Consider the following 25,843-nt stretch of genomic DNA (forward strand, 5'->3'; position numbering starts at 1 on the left):
TTCTACAACTCAATGAAGTCGTCTTCAAGGCCGAGATTGATAGATTCTTGTTGTCTAGAGGAATTAAGGGCTATGGGGAGAACGCTGGTAAGTGGAGCTGAAATGCGCATCAGCCATGATTGAATGGCGGAGTGGACTCGATGGGCCGAATGGCCTTACTTCCACTCCTATGTCTTATGGTCTTATAGTCTTTCTGGCAGCTCTAGCACTGTGTACAAAAACGTTTTAAGAAAGGATAAAATATAAAAAATCCCATGAGTCCTCATCCTTCACATGATGTCCCCACCCCCACTCACTCCTCATTTTCCCTTCCATGCTAACCAATGCCATTGCAAGCTGTCTTAACACCTCTTATTCCATGCATGTATACTCCACCCATGGCCGTTTAAGGCCCTTATTCCACAACCAATGTTGCCTCCATTCAATACGTTTTTCTGTTGCCCTGTGCCAACTCATCCATTATCTACCATGGACAGACATGAGGATCAATGCTGATATTAAACAATAGAAAATTCCATGTGTCTTTTATAGACTTACCTTTACTGAAGAAACACTGGCTGCATGTGGAATCTTGAGCCGGGGCTCATCTTTTGTTTCTTTTCACTTTTGCTCTTTTTCTTTTCTCTATTGTTTGTTTCGTTCATTTTTATTTTCTTTGAAGCCATTTCCAGCAGGTTGGTCAGCAGCACTGGCGCAGCAGCAAGAGTAGGTTTTGTGCAGAATAGAGGTAGCCTCCCGATGGTTGGAGCCAGCAGTGACCACAGTGGCAGTAAGGTCATCCTCCTGCCATTTGGGGGTGGCACCAGTGGCAGCAAAGCTCCTCTAGCGATCAGAGCTAGCAACAGACTTATCAAGGTGGTGGCACTGGCAAAGCAACATCTCGGAGGAGACATAAGTAGTGGGACTCTTGGCAAGGCAGCAGCAGCCTGGCCTGGCAGTGAAGCCAGGGACCTCTGGTTGCAAGAGGCCCAGACCAGGAATTTCTGGCAGCATCATTGAAGTGGCATAGAGCAGGAACCTCTGGTTATAAATGCGATGGCAGCAGCAGCCCCCCATTGGAGTAGGCTCGGAGCCAGGGATTCCTAGTTGCAGGGTAAGTGTGGGTTCAGCAACTAAAGGGTGATGACGCCGATGTTGGTGGATCTAGTTCAGGTTGCAGCAAGGTGGAGGAATGAAGATAGACTTTTTCATTCTTAATGTATTCAAAATGGCGCTGGACTTTGGCAACTATTGAAGCTTTTCACTGTAATTTACTGTGTTATTTATTATGAAATGCAAGTGATAATAAGTATTTCAATTTCAATAAAATCCCATTTACAACATTTCCAATTCTGATTGAAAGCCTTATAATAACAAACATTTTATTCAGGCACATAATGACTACTAAAAACAAACATTGGAATTCCTAGTCTGAGGTCGAAACTTGGAGTTGTCAATCATTCTGTGAAATGACAGACACTCTACAGATGCAGTATCAGTGATGCAGCACTGATCCAGTCCTCAGGCATCGGTCAATGGACAGACCAAATAATGCTTTTCTTTTAAACTCTCGAGGTGATTTTTTCAAGTTTTTAAGGGGCAGGACTTTTAAATGTATTGACACCTTAACATCTTGCTTTAACAATAGGTTTTGGTGATTCCTCTTGATACTTTTGACAGTTACATTTGACACTTTTGGCATGTATTTCAGAGTTCGTCTTGCTAGGTCCCTCTGACACAACTGACAATTCCCTTTGCCAGGTGCTTTCAGCAGTGCCTTTGATAGGTCTGTTGACTGTTCTAGTGAGCTTGATGCTTACAGTTTATACAGTTTTTGCATACATTCATGCCTGTGATTTAATCAGCCCATAGGACATCTTCCCTTCCTCAAAGAACAGCCAATCTCCTGAATTGTCCTGGTGTTATATCCAAATTGGCTCCTAGGACTTTAACTCTCCAAAGGGCTATCTGAATAATCCCACAATGTTTAGATCTTCTCCTATGTTTAATCCACACTTTTCATATTTCAGACATCCATGTCACCAAATTAAGACAGAAGTGGAGGAAGCAGCTGATTTCTTGGGGTAGCTGCCTCCACAAAATTTAAGTTCTTGAAACTTTAACTTGGACCCATTAACTCCCCATGCAAACATATTGGGGGATTAGATTTCAAATGTTTGGGATTGTCTGCCATTTTTGCTATGATAGAGAGGTTGAGTATTGCAGCAAAACCTAGGCCCAGGAGCTTGAAATGGCCTCAGATAGTCTGGTCCACATCCAGATTTATCCACGGTACAAAGTAAATATTACTCAAGTGCATTTTTGCTTCTTTAAAATTGTTAGGCCATTGTGACCACCTGTTCTTCAAATTGAAAAAAAATGACATCATATATTGGATATCATCAGCTGCATTCTGTCTTTTAATGAAGTCCACATGATTTAGATTAATGTTATTAATCTCTACATGTCAGGCCAGGTTCTTGCCAAAATTGTTATTCCACCTACAGGAAGGACATTAGCTGATAACCTAGCATATGTTTGCCCTCATATAGTTTCTCAGTTCATCACTCATGCATTAATTAGCCCAAAAATTATTTGAGAGATTTAATATACCTTGTGATTCATACGATGAGTGAAAATATGTTACTCTTAAAAGCAAAAAAAGCTGAAAATTGAAAAAATACATTTTATACAAATTGATTATTTCCTTGTATTTTATATTCATGTTACCTTCATTGAGATGTTTAATAAATATTGTGAACAAAAGGAATTGCAGGTTATATCCGTGGGGAACTTTGACAGTCACAGCTGCTCAATTAGAATTACTGCCATTGATAACTCCTTTCTGTTTCCTATTATCTCGCAAATTAATACTCTGAATCTAAATTTCCTTCATGATCCCATGAGATTTTACTTTAGCCATTAGTTTCATGTCAAAGACTATATCAACTGCTTTGTGAAGTAAAAATGCAAGATATCCACTTGCCTTCATTCTGCAACTATGGTACATCCTCAAAGATTTTAATAAACCTGTTGGGAACAACCTGCTTTTTATTGTTCCATATTAGTTTGAATTTATTTCCTCCACTCTCCCTTGATGCTTTTGATTTGGTTCCTGCATAATAAACTTTATTTTCCTACCCTATTTTTAAACTAATGCTCTTCTAATTATTAGTTCATGGTTCTGTACTGTAAGGAAACATTGAGTCCTTTTCCTCCTTTGCTATCGAATAGATAAAAGTTTCTGCCAGAGAACACTGTTCCTCTACATTAAAAATGTTCTCTACGTGAAAACTAACCTTTTTTCCAATTGATTACACATTGTGAAGCCTCACCAGAGGCTCACTGATGATGTTACTTGTATGGTAACGAAACATCTGAAAATGAACCTTCCAGCTCAGCAGCAAACTTAGATTTAGAACCTCAGCCTGAGCTACAAATCTTCTCCAAACTCGCTAAGATTACACATTAGCTGAATTTATTCCTGTATAACTAACACTTAATTAGGCATGACAGTTTACAATATATTTGGGAGCTCTTTCTATTTGCACAAATGTTATGCAGCAACTATAACTTTGCGTTGTGTTGTGAGGATTACTCACAAACTATAGAGTCAATCTCTTTCCTGTGAACTGGACTTCAAAAGGTACATAGAGTCTGTTTCTGCTTCAGTTTAATACGCAACACCACAGTGAACTCTTTGTGTCCTGGCCTTATTGTCGGTGCCTCCAAAACCACAGCGATGATGTCACTGGAGTTTTGTATTATTTTTCTATTAACAATAGTGCAGTGAACATCAGAATTACTGTGTAAATTTAGATTTGCAATTGAAATGCTCCCTTTATTTGGAAACTTCCAGATATGGTAAATAGTCTTCGTCTTTTTCAGTTTAACCTGCAAGCGATGCATTATCATGGGCAATGGAGGAATAGTGGCCAACAAATCCCTTGGGTCAAGAATTGATGAATATGATGTTGTAATAAGGTGAGTGTATTTTCCCATACTGTAATAGCTCCAAATGGAACCAACTCAAAAAAATAGTTGTGACATAGCTTGCTTACTGAAGATCGATTTTGTACCAGCATCAGCAATTCAGAAATGAGAGCTAGCCACAATTTAGTTTTTTTTCTTGTGGACAATTAAGCAGGTTTTTCCTTTGATCTTTTTTATTTACTCATGTGAAGCTCTAGCTTTTACATCTGGTACTATTTCTTTGCAGTCACCTTTGTTTGGTATTGGAGGTGACCAGCTTGCGTACATTCTGACATACAGATTCTTTCAATTTGCTCCCTGCATACTCAAAACCCTTTAGTTAGTTCACTTTGATTGATGGCCAGAACTTAACTATTTGAGGATCTAACTGAAAATGCCACATCAGAACAGTTGTAGTTTTCAAAATTAATCTTTAACTAAGATGAGTTAATTTTCCTTTCAGTCCCTGTTTCCTGTGTTTGAGTTTCTGCTGCTGCTTTTGGGTGTCAGGAAACATTGAAATGAAATGCTTCTCAAGTAATTACAACTGTGCAGGGGTAATCCATCAATGCATATAATTTGGCTATTATTCCAAGTCCACAAGGAGCAGGGAGATTACATACATTATTTTACAATAAAGATATATTATTCACATCAGCAATTGCATTTTCAAGATTTTTAAATTTATATAAATCAGAATGTATTATTTATTTCTTTTTGTTATCTAATCCCACTATATCTGCGGCATATGGTCACAGTGTTCTAAAATGCTTAGTATTATTTAATATTGGCAAGGCTCAGAAAACATAGAGCTCAAAGCAACAGGATTTTTGTGAAATAATGAAAAGTTCCTCAGTAAACTTGTCAATTATAATTACTCTTATCAGTGGTGATACTTTGGTACCTGTTTTGCATCCCTGGGGAAAATACCTTTGCTATTCACCCTGATCTGTGCATTTCATGGTTTTATAAACCTCGAAAAACTCACCCCTCAACTTTTTATACTCCAGTGAAAAGAGTCCCAGCCCATCAAAAACTTCATTCCCAGCAACATCCTGGTCAATCTTATCTCAACCCTTTCCAATTTAATAATACTCTTCCTATAGCAGAGCAACCAGAACTGCACAGAGTACTCCAGAAGAGGTCTCACCATGTTCTGTACAATTTTAACATGACGTCCCAACTCCTACATTCAAAGATCTGAGCAATGAAGGCAAGCATGTTAAATGCCTTCTTAACCTCCCTCGTCAGGTCCACACCCCCCACCAACCCAACCTCCACTACCGGCACCTTCCCCTGCAACCGCAAGAAATGCAAAATTGCGCCCACCACCTCCCCCCTTACTTCCCTCCAAGGCCCCAAGGGATACTTCCATATCCACCACAAATTCACCTGCACCTCCACACACATCATTTATTGCATCTGCTGCACCCGATGTGGCCTCCTCTATATTGGGGAGACAGGCCGCCTACTTGCGGAACGTTTCAGAGAACACCTCTGGGACACCCGGACCAACCAACCCAACCACCCCATAGCCCAACACTTTAACTCCCCCTCCCACTCCACCAAGGACAAGCAGGTCCTTGGACTCCTCCATCGCCTTTATCTTAGCCTGCTGGGCACACTTTCCTCATTCCTGAAGAAGGGCTTATGCCCGAAACGTCGATTCTCCTGTTCCTTGGATGCTGCTTGACCTGCTGCGCTTTTCCAGCAACACATTTTCAGCTCTGATCTCCAGCATCTGCAGTCCTCACTTTCTCCTCTCTACCATTGATGCAACATTCAAAGAACAATGTACCTGAAGCCCCAAGTCTCTCTGTTCTACAACATTACCCAGGGCCCTACCATTAATTGCAAAAGTCCTACCCTTGATTGCTTTACCAAAATGGAAGACCTCACATTTATCCAAATTAAACTTCATATGCCACTCCTCAGCCCTTTGATCCAATTGATCAAGATCTCTTTGTAATCTTAGATAATTTGTTCACTGTCCATATTACCACTAATTTTGGCGTAATCCATGTATTTACTCAACTTGCCTTCTATATTCTAATCCAAATCGTTTATATAAATGACAAATAAAGGTGGCCACAGAAGGGATCCCTAAGTGCAACACCACAAGATGTACTAATGATGATATTTGAGTTGGATTCAAGGTTATGTCATGCATTGTGGTCTGGATGATAATACAAGTGCTTGAACTTCAGAGGACAGAATGCATTTTCCTTCGCAGGCATGGAGTAGGAAGCAGAGAATCAAAGCAGTTGCAGTTAGATTTTGCTGTAACTATTTAGGACATCAGATTAACTGCTAAATGTGTAGATAAGTTGGTTTCTATTTTAAAATCATGCATTCATGTTTATACAATGTGCACGTAGCTTGGTGAAGCCTTGATTATCCTATACTACACTTCAGACATGCTGCTGCATGATTGATATTTTGAAGGCTCTTTTGATTGCTACCTGCATTGTTCATACATGTGTGTACTAAATTTGTGCTTCATTTAAAATGAAAAGGAACCAAAGGAGAGAGGATTATCTGGATTATTGTCCTGATGGCTTTGAACTGGTTGGACACCATTGCTACTAATCAGTGACTTGGAGTGAGGTGCACTAATTGTTCATTGCATACTGCTCTCTTGATATATTGAATTTTATCTAGGAATTAATCATATTTGGATCTTTTCATGCTAAATGTTGATTAAAGTAGCATGTATTGACTGGGTGAAACTCTGTTGCCAGTATCAATTCAACATTATTTTCAAATCTTGTCACTACCTTTAATTTCCAGGTAATGACCTAGTTGTATAACTGTTGGACTGTTAATCCAGAGACCCAGGTAATGTTCTGGGGATCCGTGTTTGAATAAAAATCTGGAATTAAGAGTCTAACATTAACCAGAAATTTATTGCTGATGGTCGGGAAGACCCCTTTGTTCTTTAGGGAGGGAAACCATCATCCTTACGTACAAGACACTGACTCCAGATCCTCAGCAATGTGGTTGAGTCTAAACAATTAGGGGTCGTGGATACCCTCATCCTGTAAATGATTTTTAAAAAACTAGTTGCAGCTAATAGGATTTTGCAGTTTCCTATCCTCCAAGGCTTGATAGCATGCACAGTCTATAAACCAAAGTAGCAGTGGTTAGAGACTTCGTAATACTGAAATAATAATTGAGATGCAGTTCCTAAACTTGCATTTGTCTGACATAGAATATAACTAGAATCATAGCATCCCCACAATGCAGAAAGAGGCCATTTGCCTATTGAGTCTGCACTGACCCGCCAAAACCCCACACCATACCCTACCCTCACCCTGTAATCCTGCATTTACCATAGCTAATCTACCAAGTTTACACAATCCTGGACACTATGGGCAATTTAGCTTGGCCAGTCCACCTATCCTGCACATTTTTGGACCTTCGGAAGAAACCAGAAGGGATATTTCAAAGTAAAGGGGTGTCAATATAAAACTGAAATGAAGAGGAAACTCTTTTCTCAGAGGGTTGAGAGTCTTTGAAACTCTTTGCCACAGAGATTTTTGGGGAGGAGGCGCAGAGCCTTTATGTACCTTTAAGGTTGATACAGATAGATTCTTGATCAGTTGGGGAATCAAGGGTTACAAGCAAATTGCAGGAAAATGGACTGAGAAGTGTTGGATCAGCTGTGATTCTATTGAATAGCGGAGCAGGTGTTATGGACTGAATGGTCAACTCCTGTTCCTATTTCTTATGGTGCGGTGATATTCAGCAGCTTTTATTGTCAGATATGCTGCAGTACCATGAAATCACTGCATAGATAGGCAAAGGTAGACAGAAGACAGCATTAAGGGAATATCCAAGTAATTAGGTCAGTATTGTATGAAATAATGTTGATTCAGAATGTTTGCTTTCTGTTGGCTTCTAGAGCATTAGAGCATAAAGAATAGGAACACGTGTAATCCCTTGAGTCTGCTCTGCTCTTTAGTAAGATCATGGTTGTTCAACTCCACTTCCCACACTATCTCCATATTCCTTAATTCCTACCAAAAAAAAGGTTATTAGAATGTACTCAATAACTGAGCATCCATTGCTCATGGATGAGGCTGCAGGGATGCCTCAACAAGTGACATATTTCACTGAGCACTCTTTAGTGAAGTGGAGGTGTAACATACTTGCTGAGGCTGTGCTTGGAGAAATCCTCCATGTTGCATCACGCAGAGAATCCTTCTCTTCCTCCATCCCTCTTGCAGCTGCTTATCCTTTGCTCTTTCCCCCTATAAAGCAGGAAGGATAAAGAGATAGAAACACAGCACAGAAACTGAGGAGAATCCTTGAAATGAGAACCATATGCCACACCAGTCCCATAAGACTTCTTCAATTAAGTAGCAGCAGAAATAACTAAATACTACTTCTAACCTGGCAACAGACAGGGATTAGCCTGAAAGTTATTGATGATTCTTATCAGTAACACTGGTGAAGAGGTCCTTCTTGCTGTTGGACAATTGCACATCAGCTGTGTGAGCTTAAGGGCATAGGCTAGCCACAGCACTCAATCTGAAAACACCTTCAATAGGGTAACATCAGATTAACATGATCTGCCTATTGTGCATACTTGCAGTATTCAAGGCCAGCACCCACATAAGCAACCTCTTAAAATGGCATCCATTATAGCCAATGCAAAAAGTATATACATTGGTATGAATGCCACTTTGGACCCAAAACAGCACTTTGCTACAAATTGAATTTTTTGAACAAAAGACCTATGTCTTGAATATAACTTTCTAGTAATATTTTCAGTTTTGTCTCTATTACCTTCATGGAAGTTTCTTAGTTACAATATTTCTAATATTAGTATATCATTGTCGATCAATTGCCATGTAGGTATTGATAATAAGTCATGTGGTTCAATTAATATCAGTCTCTGTTTTGACTAATCTCAAACTTGGCTTCATTCCTACTTGGTATTTCTTTCCACCTCTTTCTCCTCCTGAAGATATCTCATAAATAAATTTGCGCTCTTTACTTCAATGATCTTGCATGGAAACTTATCCTTTTAACTATTATCTTTTGTGTAATACAATTTGCTTTTTCCACATTTTCTATTTTTAATTTTTTTTTTATATTTATGAACATTTTCTCCATACTGATTAATTTGCCCAAATCAATTTTCTGTACTCGCTATAATTTTGTAAACCTGTATTGAATCACCTTTGATTTTCCTCTTTTTGAATTTCAGCCTGTCTCCATTCTTGATCATTTAGGTTTTTGATGGTTCTGGTTGCCCTGCAGTGGCCTGTGCCACAATAAAGTAGTTTTGATTTATTTTCTATCCCACTCTGAATAAATCAAAACTGTCTAGGTAAAAAAAAAATTATAAAAGGAGAGAAAGGAAATGAAACCAAAAGCAGAGTTCATTTTCAGCTTTTTATTAAAGCATAAATTAATTGCATGACGGTGCTTATGAAATTCTGATGGAGTAGAATGATGGTCGAAGATTCTGACATAGGTGTTAAAGCACAGGTAAGGAGTATGCACTAAAGACATGAGTCAGAAGACCAAAAACTGAGACAAGAGCAATGCTATAGATAAACAAAGATTTAAAAAAAGTAAGATGAAGCCTTGGATAAATTTGAGAACAAGGGTAAAGACATTAATTCCGTGAGTGATGGAACAAGAAATCCGTGTGCGTGCATAAATGAGGAACAGCTCAAGCATAAATTAGAAAATAACTTTATTCATTCACAAAATGACATTTACATTTGCAGATACCTCATTTATTAATCAAAGAAGAAAGAAGTTCAAGTAGCATATTGTGGTGATGAAAGGAATAAAGAGTATGAGGATTGAAAATTGAGAGCTTTACCAAATCCAGTTACTTAAAATTGTGGCTGTGTAAAAGAGAGCAGGACCTTTAGCTGGTGAAAGGGTGATTATGCCAGTCACAGTGGTCATGCACTTATAAAACACACAGTGAGCAAAGGAAAACTTTTCATTATTACTAAATTCTTGTTCATTTCTACTGCAGATTAAACGAAGCCCCTGTGAAAGGTTTTGAAAAAGATGTTGGAGCAAAGACAACTCTTCGAATTACATATCCAGAAGGTGCCATACAAAAGCCAGCTCGTTATGAGAAGGACTCACTTTTTGTGTTTGCTGGATTCAAACCTCAAGATTTCAAATGGCTGAAATATATTGTTTACAAAGAAAAAGTGGTAAGAATTCTTCATGTGTGTTCGTGGCATTGTCTGAACAATAAAGGCACAGCAGACAAGATTGTTATGTTTTGTGATTCTGGCCTATTAAATGTCTGGTATAGTAAATTTTCAAGTTCAGTTCTTTTACTTGAATGGAAAATGTTAAATGTGATTCACTGAATAAAATGCACATTGGAAATTTCTTATTAATTATTCCCTGTTGACGTAACATGAACAAGGTGAATTCTTGAATAACCAGAGTACATTATCAGACTTCAGAGACCATCAGAACAAATAGTAGGCTTCATTGGGAGTGACAACAGAGGCAACGTTTCATCAGTAGTGGTGATAATAAGAATTAATCTTAATAGTCATAAAAAATAACAGGCATAAATAAACTGTAAATGATTATAGTGTCCAATAGTTTTGAACAAGTTCATCTGCCTAGCTCGGTACTATAATAGAAGACTTAACTGTCTGCCGATAACTATGTATTTGCTTTTCAGTAACATTTGGAGAATTTTGAAAATGTTTCAGATCTCATGCCAACTGTCATTATGCTGGCAATGAATTAGAATATAGTAAATATTTGCTTCTCTACAAAAGACTTGAAACTTGGATAATAATTCTGTTTATTCTGCCATTGATGAGTTATCTGATGTTCTGTAGAATAGCACGTGAGGAGAAAGAGTAGATTGATTATCCCACAGTAAGAACTGTAAGTAAACCAGTAGCCTTTAGGTATGCTATTTATGAAATGGAATATGCTGAAATTTGTTAATAGTACTTGATTATACTTTTTCTGCAGTCAAGATCAAAATTATCTGCTTCACATTAGGAACCATCACTGTTTGTATTTAGAATTTGACAGTGAGAGAAGTCTCATCATGATCATTTAAATGTACAGTACCAGTTTTACTTAATCTTAGTCATTTTTGCATACAATCTTTAATACTGTAGTTTCTATGTTTACTAGTAAGATTTAACACCATTGCTACAACAAACCTGTTTGTATTTAGTGGTCTGTGATGGTGTCACTTTCCATTATAGAAAGTAATTTAGATAGTGTGACTTGAATATATTGTTGTTATATTAAGAAAGATACGTAATTTTGGCATACAAGAATGGGAAATAATGGTGGTCGTCTGTTATGCTGTATTCTTACTCCTTTATGCACTCAGTGAAATTCTGCCATGCTGAAGTACAGCCAGATATGTAACTTGCAGATGGTGGAATTGTATGTGTGCTTTTCTTGCACTATAAACTGATAAATATAGGTTGGATTCTTTCTTTTATTCTTATTTTGGGACTGAAACCTTGGAAATTGCTTTTGCAAATTCCCTGTGCTTGATGCTATATTTTGAGATCGTGCCTAAACAACACATTCTCATATTGTTTCATTTTTGCAGTGCATAATTGATTTAAAAGTGCAGCCCCTTTAATTTATTTTTGTACGGCCATGCTTGCAGTGTAAGTTGAAACAATTTGTGAATAGCCTGTGTGAAATATTTTGATAGCTGCTTGACTGCAAAGCTTGAAGAGGATGTTGGAACAATTTCCATCATCAAAAACTAGAAAGAAACGGCATGCAGCTAGACTTAAAAAGCAGCTTGACTTGGCAAATGAGTGGCAACTAACATGCCACACAAGTACCTGAAATGACCACCTCTCACAAGAGTGGACTTAACCACTCTATTTCATATTCAATGCCATTATAAATGCCAAGTCCTCCATTAATACCATGAGAATCAACATTGTGGGAAAATTCAATAGGACCAGCCACATAAATACCATGACTGAACAGAAGATCAAACGTATGAGCCAATAGTGGCACAACTGCCCACAAGTCCAAGAGTGTGGTTGAATAGATTTGCCTGAGTAAAGTAGGTCTGATCAGCATCTCATCCACAGTGTTTTCTGTGAGATTGTGAGCTCAAAAAATGGTGGAACTTATTGAAGTACTGAGCAATTCTCTTTCATTCAATGCCTTGTTAAAAGTGGGGGATTTATGGTGCTCGCTCCTCACATCTCATTAGCACATGGATATAGGTTTGCTTGCTGAGCTGGAAGGTTTACTTTCAGACATTTCATCACCTTAATAGGTAAGATCTCCAATGAGCCTCTGAATGAAGCACTGACAGTATAGCCCGCTTTCCATTTATATGTTTGAGTTTCCTTGGGTTGGTGACGTCATTTCCTGTGGTGACATAATTTCCTGTTCTTTTTCTCAAGGCTTGGTAAATAGGATCCATGTCAACGCGTTTGTTGATAGAATTCCAGTTGGAATGCCATGCTTTGAGGAATTTTCGTCCATGTCTCTGTTTGGCTTGTGCTAGGATAGATGTGTTGTCCCAGTCGAAGTGGTGTCCTTCCTCATCCGTATGTCGTTTTGTGGCTAGTTAATGTTCATGTATCCTGGTGGCTAGTTTTCTGCCAGTTTTTTCCAATGTAGTGTTTGTTATAGTTCTGGCAAGGTATTTTGTAAATGACATTAGTTTTGCTTGTTGTCTGTATAGGGTCTTTCAAGTTCATTAACTGCAGTTTTAGTGTGTTGGTGGGTTTGTGGGCTACTATGATGCCAAGGAGTCTGAGTAGTCTGGCAGTTGTTTCCAAGATGTCTTTGATTTAGGAATCTCAAATATATAAATAGAAAGCGGCCACACCTCCAGTGCTTCATTTAGAGGCTCACTGGAGATGTTACCAAGTATAGTGACGAAATGTCTGAAAACGAAACCTCCAGCCCAGCGAGCAAACCTACATCCAGAACCTAAACCTGAGCTACAAATCTTTTCAAAACTCGCTATTTTTAGCACATTACAGTAGGTAATATAGCCTTCAGTAAAGTTCCAGTGAGAGACTAAATCTGTATCTTTCTGAAAGTATCAGGCATGAAATGGATATTTCTAATGTCAAGTTTAGATGAGTGTTAAACTTATCCATAGAAAGACAGTCCAGGGATATTGATTTTTTTGAAATATTACACTGAAGAAACACTGAGAAACCAATGAAAAACATAGAGGATTTGACATTTTTTCATCATGTTCAGCCCTGCTTCTTGGTATAATGTTGGTTCACACTATCTTTGAACATCATCAGGGTTGGAACAAATAACTTCCCTCTTTTGCACAGCACAGTTTGTACAGATTCAGAGCATTAGGTCAGCCGTTACTAGTGAAGTCTTAATACAGCCAAATACCTTACTTTTCCCATTGTGTTTAGTGCTAATTTTGGCTAAGCTTGATGGAATAACTTCCCTCTACAGGACCAGACACAAAACATAGAAACGAAAAGCAGGAGTAGGTCATTTGGCCCTTCAAGCCTGCTCTACCATTCAATATGATCATGGCTGTCACAATATCAACACCATATTCCTGCTTTCCCTCCATACCCTTGATGTCTTTAATGCCTAAAAATTTATGAATCTCTTTCCTGAATATAGAACATAGAACATAGAAGAATACAGCGCAGTACAGGCCCTTCGGCCCTCGATGTTGCGCCGATCCAAGCCCACCTAACCTACACTAGCCCACTATCCTCCATATGCCTATCCAATGCCCACTTAAATGCCCATAATAAGGGAGAGTGCACCACTGCTACTGGCAGGGCATTCCATGAACTCACGACTCGCTGAGTAAAGAACCTACCCCTAACATCTGTCCTATACCTACCCCCCCTTAATTTAAAGCTATGCCCCCTTGTAATAGCTGACTCCATACGTGGAAAAAGATTCTCACTGTCGACCCTATCTAAACCTCTAATCATCTTATACACCTCTATCAAGTCACCCCTAAACCTTCTTTTCTCCAATGAAAACAACACCAAGTGCCTCAGCCTTTCCTCATACGATTTTTCTACCATACCAGGCAACATCCTGGTAAACCTCCTCTGCACCCGTTCCAGTGCCTCCACATCCTTCCTATAGTATGGCGACCAAAACTGCACACAATACTCCAGATGCGGCCGCACCAGAGTCTTATACAACTGCAACATGACCTCAGTACTCCGGAACTCAATTCCTCTACCAATAAAAGCCAGTACGCCATATACTCAGTGGTCTACCATTCTGAAGTAGCAAATTCCATAGGTGCATCATGCTGAGTGAAGAAATGTTTTCTCAACTTAGTCAGAGAGTCATAGAGATGTACAGCACAGAAGCAGACCCTTTGGTTCAACTTGTCCATGCCAACCAGTTATTCCAACCTAATCTCGTCCTATTTACCAGCACTTGGCCCATATCCCTCTAAACCCTTCCTATTCATATACCCATCCAGATGTCTTTTAAATGTTGCAATTGTATCAGCCTCCACCACTTTCTCTGGCAGCTCATTTCATACACGCACCACCCTTTTTGTGAAAACTTTGTCCCTTAGGTCCCTTTTATATCTTTCCCCTCTCACCCTGAACCTATGCCCTCGAGTTCTGGACCCCCCCCCCCCCCCAGGGAAAAGACTTTATCTATTTATCCTATCCATGTGTTGGAAAATTACAGCATTCTGCTGTGCAGAGGAACTCTGAGTGTCCTTGTGTATGAATCACAAAAAATTGGTTTGCAGGTGCAGCAGGTAATTAAGAAGGCAAATAGAATATTGTACTTCATTTATAGAGCAATGAAGTTTAAAAACAGGGAAGTTGTACTAAGCTGTATAGGGTGCTGATGAGGCCACGTCTGGAGTACTGTGTACAGTTTTGGGCTCCTCACTTGAGTATTGCTATACTGGCACTGGAGGGGATGCAGAGGATGTTCACTAGGTTGATTCTGAAGTTGAGGAAAGAGAATAGAACATTACAGCACAGTACAGGCCCTTCGGCACTCAATGTTGTGCTGCTCTGTGAAACCAAGCTGAAGTCCATCTAACCTACACTATTCCGTTCTCATCCATATATCTATCCAATGACCACTTAAATGCCCTGAAAGTTGGCAAGATTACAACTGTTGCAGGTGGTGCATTCCATGCCCCTACTACTCTATAATTAAAGAAGCTATGTCTGACATCTGCCATCTATCTATCACCCCTCAATGTGAAGCTATACCTTCTCGTGCTGGCCATCACCATTCTCAGAAAAAGGCGCTCAATGTCCACCCGATGTAACCCTCTGATTATCTTATATGTCTCAATTAAGTCACCTCTCAAACTTCTCTCTAATGAAAACAGCCTCAAGTCCCTCAACCTTTCCTTGTAAGACCTTCCCTTCATACCAGGCAGCATCCTAGTAAATCTCCTCTGAACCTTTTCTAAAGCTTCCATATCCTTCCTATAATGCAGAGACCAGAACTGCACGCAATATTCTTAAGTGCGGCCGCAGTAGAATTTTGTACAGCTGCAGCATGACTTCATGATTCTGAAACTCGATCACTCTACTAATAAAAGCTGACACACCGTATGCCTTATTAACAGCCCTATCAACCTGGGTGGCAACTTTGAGGAATCTATGTACATAGACACCGAGATCTCTCTACTCATCCACACTACCAAGAATCTTACCATTAGCCCAGTACTCTGCATTCCTGTTACTCTTTCCAAAGTGAATCACCTCACACTTTTCTGCATTAAACTCCATTTGTCACCTCTCACCCCAGCTCTGCAGCTTATCTATGTCCCTCTGTAACCTGCAACATCCTTCAGCACTATCCACAACTGTACCAACCTTAGTGTCATTCGCAAATTTACTAACCCTTCTACGCCCTCAGCCACATCGTTTATAGAAATGACAAGCAGCAGTGGACCCAAAACAGATTCTTGTGATCTCCACTAGTAACTAAACTCCAGGATGAATATTTCCCTTCAACCACCATCCTCTGTCTTCTTTCAGCTAGCCAACTTCTGATCCAAACCACTAAATCACCCTCAATCCCATGCCTCCATATTTTGTACATTAGCCTACCATGGGGAACCTTATCAAATGCCTTACTAAAATCCATATACACCACATCAACCACTTTACCTTCAGCCACCTGTTTGGTCACCTTTTCGAATAACTCACTAAGGTTTGTGAGGCACAAACTACCCTTCACAAAACTGTATTGACTATCCCTAATCAACTTATCCCTCTCCAGATGATTATAAATCCTATCTCTTACAACCTTTTCCAACACTTTACCCACAACCAAAGTCAGGCTCACTAATGTGTAATTGCCAAGGTTGTCTCTACTCCCCTTCTTGAACATTTGCTATCCTCCAGTCTTCTGGTACTACTCCTATAGACAATGCCGACATAAAGATCAAAACCAAAGGCTTGACAATCTCCACCCTGGCTTCCCAGAGAATCCCACAATAAATCCATTCCAGCCCAGGAGAGTTATCTATTTTCACACTTTCCAGAATTTCTAACACCACCTCCTTGTGAACCTGAATCCCATCTAGCCTCGTAGCCTGTTTTTTCAGTATTCTCCTCGGCAACATTGTTTTTTTCCAGTGTGAATACTGACGAAAAATATTAATTTAGCACTTCCCCTATCTCCTCTGACTCCACGCACATCCTCCCACTATCGTCCTTGATTGGCCCTAATCTTACCATAGTCATTCTTTTATTCCTTATATACCTATAGAAAGCTTTAGGGTTTTCCCTGATCCTACCCGCCAACAACTTCTCATGTCCCATCCTCACTGGTCTTTGCTGTCTCCTGGCTACCTTGTAACTCTCAATTGCCCTAATTGAGCCTTCATATCTCATCCTAACATAAGCTGCCTTCTTTCTCTTGACAAGAGATTCAACTTCCTTAGTAAACCATGGCTCCTGCGCTTGACAACTTTCTCCCTGTCTGACAGGTGCATACTTACCAAGGACACACCGTAGCTGTTCCTTGAATAAGCTCCACATTTCTATTGTTCCCCATTTATTGCAGTTTCCTTCCCCATCTTACGTATCCTAAATCTTGTCGAAGCGCATCGTAATTGCCTTTCCCCCAGCTGTAGCTCTCACCCTCAGGTACATACCTATCCCTTTCCATTGCTAAAGTAAACATATCCGAATTGTGGTCACTATCACCGAAGTGCTCACGTACCTCCAAGTTTAACACCTGGCTGGGTTCATTACCCAGTACCAAACATAATGTGGCCTCACCCCGTGTTGACCTTTCTACATATTGTGTCAGAAAACCCTCCTGTATACAATCGACAAAGACTAACCCATCTAAAGTACTTAAACTATTGTATTCCCATTCGATATTTGGAAAGTTAAAGTCCCCCATAACAACTACTCTGTCACTCTTGCTCTTATTGCGAATCATCTTTGCTATCCTTTCCTCTAAATCTCTGGAACTATTCAGAGGCTTATAGAAAAGTCCTGACAGGGTGACCTCTCCTTTCCTGTTTCTAATCTCAGCCCATACTACCTCAGTAGACGAGTCCTCAAATGTTCTTTCTGCAGCCGTAATACTCTCCTTGACTAACAATATCACACCCCTACCTCTTTTACCATCTTCTCTGTTCTTCCTGAAATCTCTGAATCACAGAACCCACAACAACCATTCCTGTCCCTGCTCTACCCATGTCTCTGAAATGGCCACAACATCAAAATCCCAGGTACCAACCCATGCTGCAAGTTCACCCATTTCATTCCGGATGCTCCTGGTGTTGAAATATGTACACTTCAAACCAATGTCTTGCTTGCCGGTCCCCTCTTTCGACCCTGAAACCTTATTTTCAGACGTCCCTACTCTCAAACGTCTCTGTACATGAACTACAATTTAGGCTCCTCTCCCCCTGCTGAATTAGTTTAAACCCAATCGAAGAGCATTAGCAAATATTCCCCCCAGGGATATTGGTACCCCTCTGGTTCAGGTGAAGACCATCCTGTTTGTCGAGGTTCCACATAACCCCAAAAGAACCCCAGTTATCCAGGAATTCAAAACCCTCCCTCCTGCACCATCCCGGGAGAGACAAAGTAAATTGGGACTCTACTCATTGGAATTTCAAAGAGTATGAGGAGATCTTATAGAAACAAATGAAAGGAATAGATAAGATAGAAGCAGGGAGGTTTCCACTGATGGGTGAAACAAAAGCTAGGGGGCATAGCCTCAAAATAAGGGGGAGCAGATTTAGGACTGAGCTGAGGCGGAGCTTCTTCTCCAAAGGGCTGTGAATCTGTGAAATTCCCTGCCCAGTGAAGCAGTTAGGACTATCTCTATGAATGTTTTTAAGGCAATAGTAAAGGAATTAAGGGTTACGGTGAACAGATGGATAAGTGGAGCTGAGTCTACAAAAAGATCAGCCATGATCTTATTGAATGGTGGAGCAGGCTCTATGGGCCAGGTGGCCTACTCTTGCTCCTAGTTTTTATTTTCTTATGGAGGAGGGTGGTAGGTTGGAAAGTTTAGGGAAAGATCATAAGGTGTGGGATGGAGGAAATTGGATACCACAGTTATTTGGGGAGAGGGCTCTGGAGTAAAATCAGAAGAATTACTGGCAACTCAGAACCATGATGGGGAGAGGAGGACATCAGAAAGAGTGGCAGTGATAAATCAGAAATGTTGTGAGACATGGTGATTGGAGGATAGTGTTGCAAAATAAAGGAAGGGTGGTGGCAGCATCAGAAAAACCAGGAAACGCTGCATTGATGAAGATCATGGATAAAGAGCGAGGAATCATGTTAACTTGAAGGATCAGAAGAAATCCTGCTCCTCCTGATGTATAGACAGTACTGGAAAGGCAGTCCCCCTGTCTTGTTAGTAATGCATTTCCCAAGATTCACAAACCCCAGCTGCCACAGTGAAACCTAAAATGAGATACAATCTGAAATATTCATCCTCATTAAAATTAAAATAAAAAGGAACCCAATCTGACCTCTCCTTTTTTGATATTTACACCTATATAATTTTGGATTTGAAGGTAAATTGTTTCTGTACGCCCTTCAGTGCTTATATATTCTTTTTGTAATGTAGCAGTCTGAATTGCATGAGGTCAAACCAAGGTTCGATACAAGTTAATATAAATGTCCCACTTTTCAATTCTGTCCCTTCATAAATAAAGCCTTGCTTGTTTTTTTTATATAGCTTTGCTAACTTGTAAACAACTTTTAATGAATTTGTGCTCTAGTCACCTTTTGTTTCTCTATCTCTGCGAGACTTGCAACTTACAAGCCTCCCTATTCTGGCTCCTAAAATCTACTCCCTCATATTTATTTGTTGAATTTCACGTGCCAATGATTTGCTCGTTAAGCAAATTTATTCACGCCCTCTTCCATATTTAATAATGTATGTTTTGGTAGATTTAGAAATCGTTTCCAATTACCCATCACAAATTATATATAATTTCTCATGTAGACAGAATGAAAATGCTTTAATTGTTGAATGCATGTGAGTAGCTAAGGGTCAGACTGAGAGGTAAATCTGTCATCAGGGAAAGGCAAGCCACAGCACTTTGCTGCCAAATTCTGAAATATAAAAGTCGTGACAGCCACTTTGACATCTACTGTCAAGCTATAAATCCATAAGGTAAGTGTGATGGGCGTGAGGTCAGGATGTCAAGTAGCTAGAAGGCAGGGTATCAGGTAAGTAGGATGCAAACTGGGAGGGGTGTTAGCTAGGCCGAGGGTAGGTTGTTAGGAATAGGATGCCAGCTGGGGAAGGGGGTTCCAGCTCAGTACGGTGTCAACTTGGGAGGCCAGAGAATGCTAGGTGTGGGGGAGATGCCAGATGATAAGGGTGCAGCTGAGGAGAGTGTGTACTAAGTAGGCAAGGTTGCAAAGTGGCATGGCAAGTGTTCAATGTTTGGGATTGCTTGGGTGGATGATAGAAATCTGGTCTAGCAAGTTAATTTGTTCCAGGTCTGGTGGGGAATGAGGTGAATTGGGTTGGGCCGGAGGTGTTGCGTCAGATCCAGCAGTGGTGGGGAGATTGGATTAGTTACAGTTAGAGGAGTGGGGTGCTGTTCTCTGGGTAGGTCAGATTGCATTTGGTGTGTCAGGGCCTGGGAGATTTAAGTGTTCTGGGGAGACATAGATGGTGGTGTGTGAGGTAGGCCTGGGGTCAGTTTAATTGCTGTTCAGGAGATAGAATATGAACTTAATTGCCTAACCTTTCAGAGCAACTATTTTGCTTAATTTCATTGAAACATCCGAAGTCTGTGGTTTAAAGAGATACATTCAGATGGTTCGAGGCATAGACGAATTGCCCACCAGAAAATTCTATTTTCTGGGCAATTTCTTCAGCCTACACTTTGAAGGGAATTCATCAGGGTGCCCATGTGCAACTTTTATCTTTAGAGGTATAAAGACTGCTTGTCCAACAGAAAATCAGGACCAGTATGACTTAGTTGCAAACATCCTCTTTGTATGTCAGAGTTGTTAGTAGAAAATCTGGATTTATATGGGGTGATAATCCTGTATAGGTGAAATATAATAGAACACAATGTTTATAGTTTTTGTTATAAATTACTTCTTCTAGATCCACACTTTTTTTTTTACTTTTTACATCTTTGTTTTAAATGAGATCAGAGGTGGATCACAATTCCTATGGTTGAACTTCAATTGCAAGAGGTTTAATATTCCAAACCTTTAGAATTTCATTGAGAGTGGTAATGAAATTGCTTCAGGGGAAACCTTTCTTCTGATAGTGATGGTAACAAATAGTTTAAAAGATTTGCTTTTTAAACCATTAGATATTAGAGTCACTTTGTGTGTCATAATCCTAATTATCAAAGGTGTGTGGAATGTTGTGATGACTTGTTAGTACAGTATGTCCTTAGGTCATCTCGTTCAAAATGTATTAAACATTGATCACCTTTTCAGACTATTTATGTGATATTGTAAATTGCACATTCTGTCAGGAAAAGGGAAGAAAAAAGTTGAAATTTACCTTTGATGGTGAAACAAGATATGTAATCATGAATTGTCAGCTTTTTTGTTCTTTGGATAAGCTATAGGAGGAGAATCAGGCCATTCGATCCTTGAGGTAAAAACAATGACTGCAGATGCTGGAAAACAGATTCTGGATTAGTGGTGCTGGAAGAGCACAGCAGTTCAGGCAATATCCGAGGAGCAGTGAACCTACTCTGCATTTCAGTCATGACTAGTATGTTTCTTAAGCCTCAGCAGCATATCCCTGCCCTCTTGAAGCAAATACTAATATTGTATTTGCCTTCCTAACTGCTAACTAAATCTGCATGAGATTTAATCTTAAGAAAATTCTGAACCTCACTCCCTTTGTGCTTCTCATTTAGAAGCTTCCATTCCACTGACCAAAGTCTCAACCTCACACTTTGCCCACTCTCCTAGTTTGTCCAAGTCCTTCTGCAGCTTCCCCACTTCCTTGATGTCCCTTCACTTCTCTTTGAATCATCTGCAAATTTAGCAACAATGTTCTTTCATGCACTTCGTTAAGCCATAATGTGAATAGTTGTGGTTCCAACACTGACCCCTGCAACTCCATGAGTCACTGGCTGCCATCCTGAAAAAGACTCCTTTAATCTTTTCTCTGCCTTCTGCCAGTAACTTGCCCCTAACAACGTTTCAGAGAACACCTCTGGGACACACGGACCAACCAACCCAACCACCCCGTGGCTCAACACTTTAACTCCCCCTCCCACTCCACCAAGGGCATGCAGGTCCTTGGACTCCTCCATTGCCAGACCATAGCAACACGATGGTTGGAGGAAGAACGCCTCATCTTCTGCCTTAGAACCCTCCAACCACAAGGAATGAACTCAGATTTCTCCAGTTTCCTCATTTCCCCTCCCCCCACCTTGTCTCCGTCAAATCCCTCAAACTCAACACTGCCTTCCTAACCTGCAATCTTCTTCCTGACCTCTCCGCCCCCACCCCACTCCGGCCTATCACCCTCACCTTGACCTCCTTTCACCTATCGCATTTCCAACGCCCCTTCCCCAAGTCCCTCCTCCCTACCTTTTATCTTAGCCTACTGGACATACTTTCCTCATTCCTGAAGAAGGCTTATGCCCGAAACGTTGATTCTCCTGCTCCTTGCATGCTGCCTGACCTGCTGCGCTTTTCCAGCAACACATTTTCAGCTTTGATCTCCAGCATCTGCAGTCCTCACTTTCTCCTCTAACAACATCGGCCATTATCTTGTTTAACAGGCTTACTCCTTTCTTAAACAGGGGTATTGCATTTGTTAATTTTCAGTCCTTTAAGAACCTCCCTGACTTCAGTGATCCTGAAAGATCATCACCAGAATCTCCTCAGCTATCTTCTTCAGAACCCTGGCATGTAGTCCACCCACTCTGGTGATTTATCCACCTTCAGACTTTTCAGCTTCCTTAGCATCTTCTCCTTAATGGCCACTACACTCACCTCTGCGCCTGGACTCTCTTGAAGTTCTGGGATGCTACATATTTACCACCACAATGACTGATGCTAAGTATTCAGTTCCTTTGCCATTTTTTTGACTCCATTACTACTTCTCCAGCCTGATTTTCCAGTGGTCCAATGTCCACACTTGCCTGTCTTACCATTTGTATATTTAAAAAGAAGTATCAACACATAAGTGGGCAGCACGGTGGCACAGTGGTTAGCACTGCTGCCTCACAGCGCCAGAGACCCGGGTTCAATTCCCGCCTCAGGCGACTGACTGTGTGGAGTTGGCACATTCTCCCCGTGTCTGCGTGGGTTTCCTCCGGGTGCTCCGGTTTCCTCCCACAGTCACAAAGATGTGCAGGTCAGGTGAATTGGCCATGCTAAATTGTCCATAGTGTTAGGTAAGGGGTAAATGTAGGGGTATGGGTGGTTTACGCTTCGGCGGGTCGGTGTGGACTTGTTGGGCCGAAGGGCCTGTTTCCACACCACAATCTAATCTAATCTAATCACCAAATCCAGAACTACCTGTTCACTAGTGGGCTATCCCTTGAGCTGCTCTTAAAAAAAACAGTTTCATAGACATTCCATGAATTGTTTTCTTGGGATCCACTACCAACCTGATTTCCCCACTCCACCTGCATATTGGACCCTCATGTTTGATTGTAATGGTGCTTTTCTGACATGTCTTGTTTGTCTTCAGATTTATTTTCTTCCCTACATCCTGATTCCTGTTGGGGCCAGTACATAACTCCCTTCAGGACTTTTTTTCCTTTGTGGTTCCTGAACTCTACCTTTACAGATTATATGCCTTTCGACCCTATATTGTTTAATGCTATCAAGTTAACTTAATTTTTTTCTAAACAGGGAAACCCTGACCCTCTGCTCATCTGCCAATCTTTGTGATAGGACGCACATCCTTTAATAGTTACATTTTTGCCCTGATTGCCTTGGGGCTACACCTCTGTAATGTACACACCATTGTATCCGTCAATATCAATATGTGCTTCATGCACATTTACCTTGTTTCATATTCTGCACACATTCAAGTACAACACCCTCAGTCTTGCATTGACACTTCCCTTCTCATAGTTGTCCCTTTATCTGCTGCCTGAAGTTAGATTCCTGACCGTTTTGATATTGTCTGTCCTTTTACTTGTTTGGGAAATTTAATAACCTCTCCTAAGCTCTCCCGCTTCTAACTAGTATGAAGTCTTTGTTACCGCCCTCCTCTCCTAAGCTCTCCTGCTTCTAATTAGTATGAAGTCTTTGTTACCGCCCTATTGAGCTTTTGTACATGGATCCTGGTGCTATGTTGGTTCAGGTGGAGCCCATTGTAATGGTACTGATCCCTCCTGGATCAGAACTGATGCCTGTCCTCCTAAATCAGGAGAAATGGAACCTCCCCTTCCCACACCACTTCTTTAGACACATATTTGTTTCCCTAATCTCCTTAACGCTTTGCCAATTTGCACATAGTTTTGATAATAATCGAGACTTTTCAACCATGAGGTTCTGTTTTATATTCTTGTTTTCAATTCCTGATATTCTACAAACAGGACTTCTTGCCTATTCTTGTCTATGTTGTTGGTACCAAAATGTATCAGAACAACTGAACCCGCCCCTCCTTCTCCAGTATCCTTTCAAGCCAATTTGAGATGTCCTTCATCTTGGCACCAGATTGGCAACATACCAGGTGGAACTTAATCCTGTTCACACAGGATGCTATGTCCCCCTAATTATAGAATCCCCTACCACTATCACTTTTCTTTGTCCTCCGCCATAGTGAATGGCTTCCTTGATTGCAGTGCAGTGGTCAGTTTGACCATCCTCCCTGCTGCTCTTCCCTCATCCTTACATGGAGCAAGTACCTCATACTTGTTGAACTGTGCTACGTTCAGGATCCCTCTATGTGCCTCACTTGTTGTCACACTCTCCTGTCTGTGACCAGTGGCCACATTTAAATTATTTAAGGTACAGGGTGTGACTGCCCAGAACCTAGTGCCAAGGTAACTCTCCCATTCCTGGATGTACTGCAGATGTGGTAACTGTGGCTTGATATGCCACCAACTCTGACATGACTAAGAACAACACATAGTCTATACTACTATTTTTAATATAGTTATTAGGTTTCATTTATTGCAAAGAAAATTCTTCTTGGATTGAATCTATATTATTATACTTGTTCTGAATCTGTGACTGTTTCTGACTAGTCCCTAATTATAGGTCTCTTACCAGCCAATCAAACCAGATTCTCTGTGATATCACCTATTTACTTGTTTGCTTGTTTGTTTATTTATTTATCCATCTATTATTTATTGTTACATATACCCAGAAAAATACAGTGAAAAGTGCCTTGTTGCCACAATCAGGTGCCATTTTGAGTTACCAAAAGAATAAAATCAAATTTCATAAATAGAGTTCATCTTTTGTATAAAAGGTCTTCAAACACAGCTCCATGGCTTCTGCAAGGTGTCCTGGGCAACAAAGAGTCCCTGCTCTGGGAACAGCCACAACAAACTTGCCAAGACTCCAATGGGCGGCACGGTGGCACAGTGGTTAGCACTGTTGCCTCATAGCGCCAGAGACCCGGGTTCTATTCCTGCCTCAGGCAATTGTCTGTGTGCAGTTTGTACATTCTCCCCATGTCTGCGTGGGTTTCCTCCAAGTGCTCCGGTTTCCTCCCACAGTCCAACAATGTACAGGTTGGATGAATTGGCCATGCTAAATTGCCCTTAGTATTAGGTGAAGGGGTAAATGTGGGTTGCTGTTCGGAGGGTAGGTGTGGACTTGTTGGGCTGAAGGGCCTGTTTCCACACTGTAAGTAATCTAATCTAATCTAACCTTCAAGACTACCGCAGCCAGAAGTCCTCACTCTGGGTACTGCCACCACTGCAACTGAGAACCCGCCAAGCACCGCTCTGGCTTTTCCTCTCAAGCTCCTTTTCGGGAAATTTCTCTCTTTTTCTCTTCTCTTGTCCCTCATCCAAACTGCTACCTGATTCAAATCACTTTGTAAAAAAAACCCGAAAAATATGTGAACACTGAAATGATTAAAATTCTCAGCTTGAATTTATGCTCACAGCTTCTGGCAAGTCGCTTATATAGAAACTGTCTTTTCCCTACTGATTTGAATTTGGATACATTCTCCGCTAGGTCTGCCACAAAATTCCAGGGTTTAAGTAGTAATACCCGTTACTGGCTGCCCTTTCTCTACTCCGTAAAAACAATGACTGCAGATGCTGGAAACCAGATTCTGGATTAGTGGTGCTGGAAGAGCACAGCAGTTCAGGCAGCATCTGAGGAGCAGTAAAATCGACGTTTCGGGCAAAAGCCCTTCATCAGGAATACAGGCAGAGAGCCTGAAGCGCGGAGAGATAAATGAAAGGGGGGTGGGGGTGGGGAGAAAGCAGCATAGAGTACAATAGGTGAGTGGGGGTGGGGATGGAGGTGATAGGTCAGAGAGGAGG

General features: G+C 40.7%; 1 protein-coding gene across 7 annotated transcripts in view; it reads left to right on the forward strand.

Moving 5' to 3' along the window:
• The window catches only part of LOC122554242 (CMP-N-acetylneuraminate-beta-1,4-galactoside alpha-2,3-sialyltransferase-like), a 627,037-nt gene that overhangs the window by 463,227 nt on the left and 137,967 nt on the right, over positions 1-25,843 (forward strand). For all 7 annotated transcript variants that reach the window (XM_043698962.1, XM_043698961.1, XM_043698960.1 and 4 more), the window contains 2 exons: positions 3,868-3,963; positions 9,956-10,142. In XM_043698962.1, coding sequence (XP_043554897.1) covers positions 3,868-3,963; positions 9,956-10,142 — 283 coding nt within the window. The remainder of the gene's footprint in view (positions 1-3,867; positions 3,964-9,955; positions 10,143-25,843) is intronic.

Source organism: Chiloscyllium plagiosum, chromosome 11 (assembly GCF_004010195.1).
Source record: "Chiloscyllium plagiosum isolate BGI_BamShark_2017 chromosome 11, ASM401019v2, whole genome shotgun sequence".
Lineage (NCBI taxonomy): Eukaryota > Metazoa > Chordata > Chondrichthyes > Orectolobiformes > Hemiscylliidae > Chiloscyllium > Chiloscyllium plagiosum.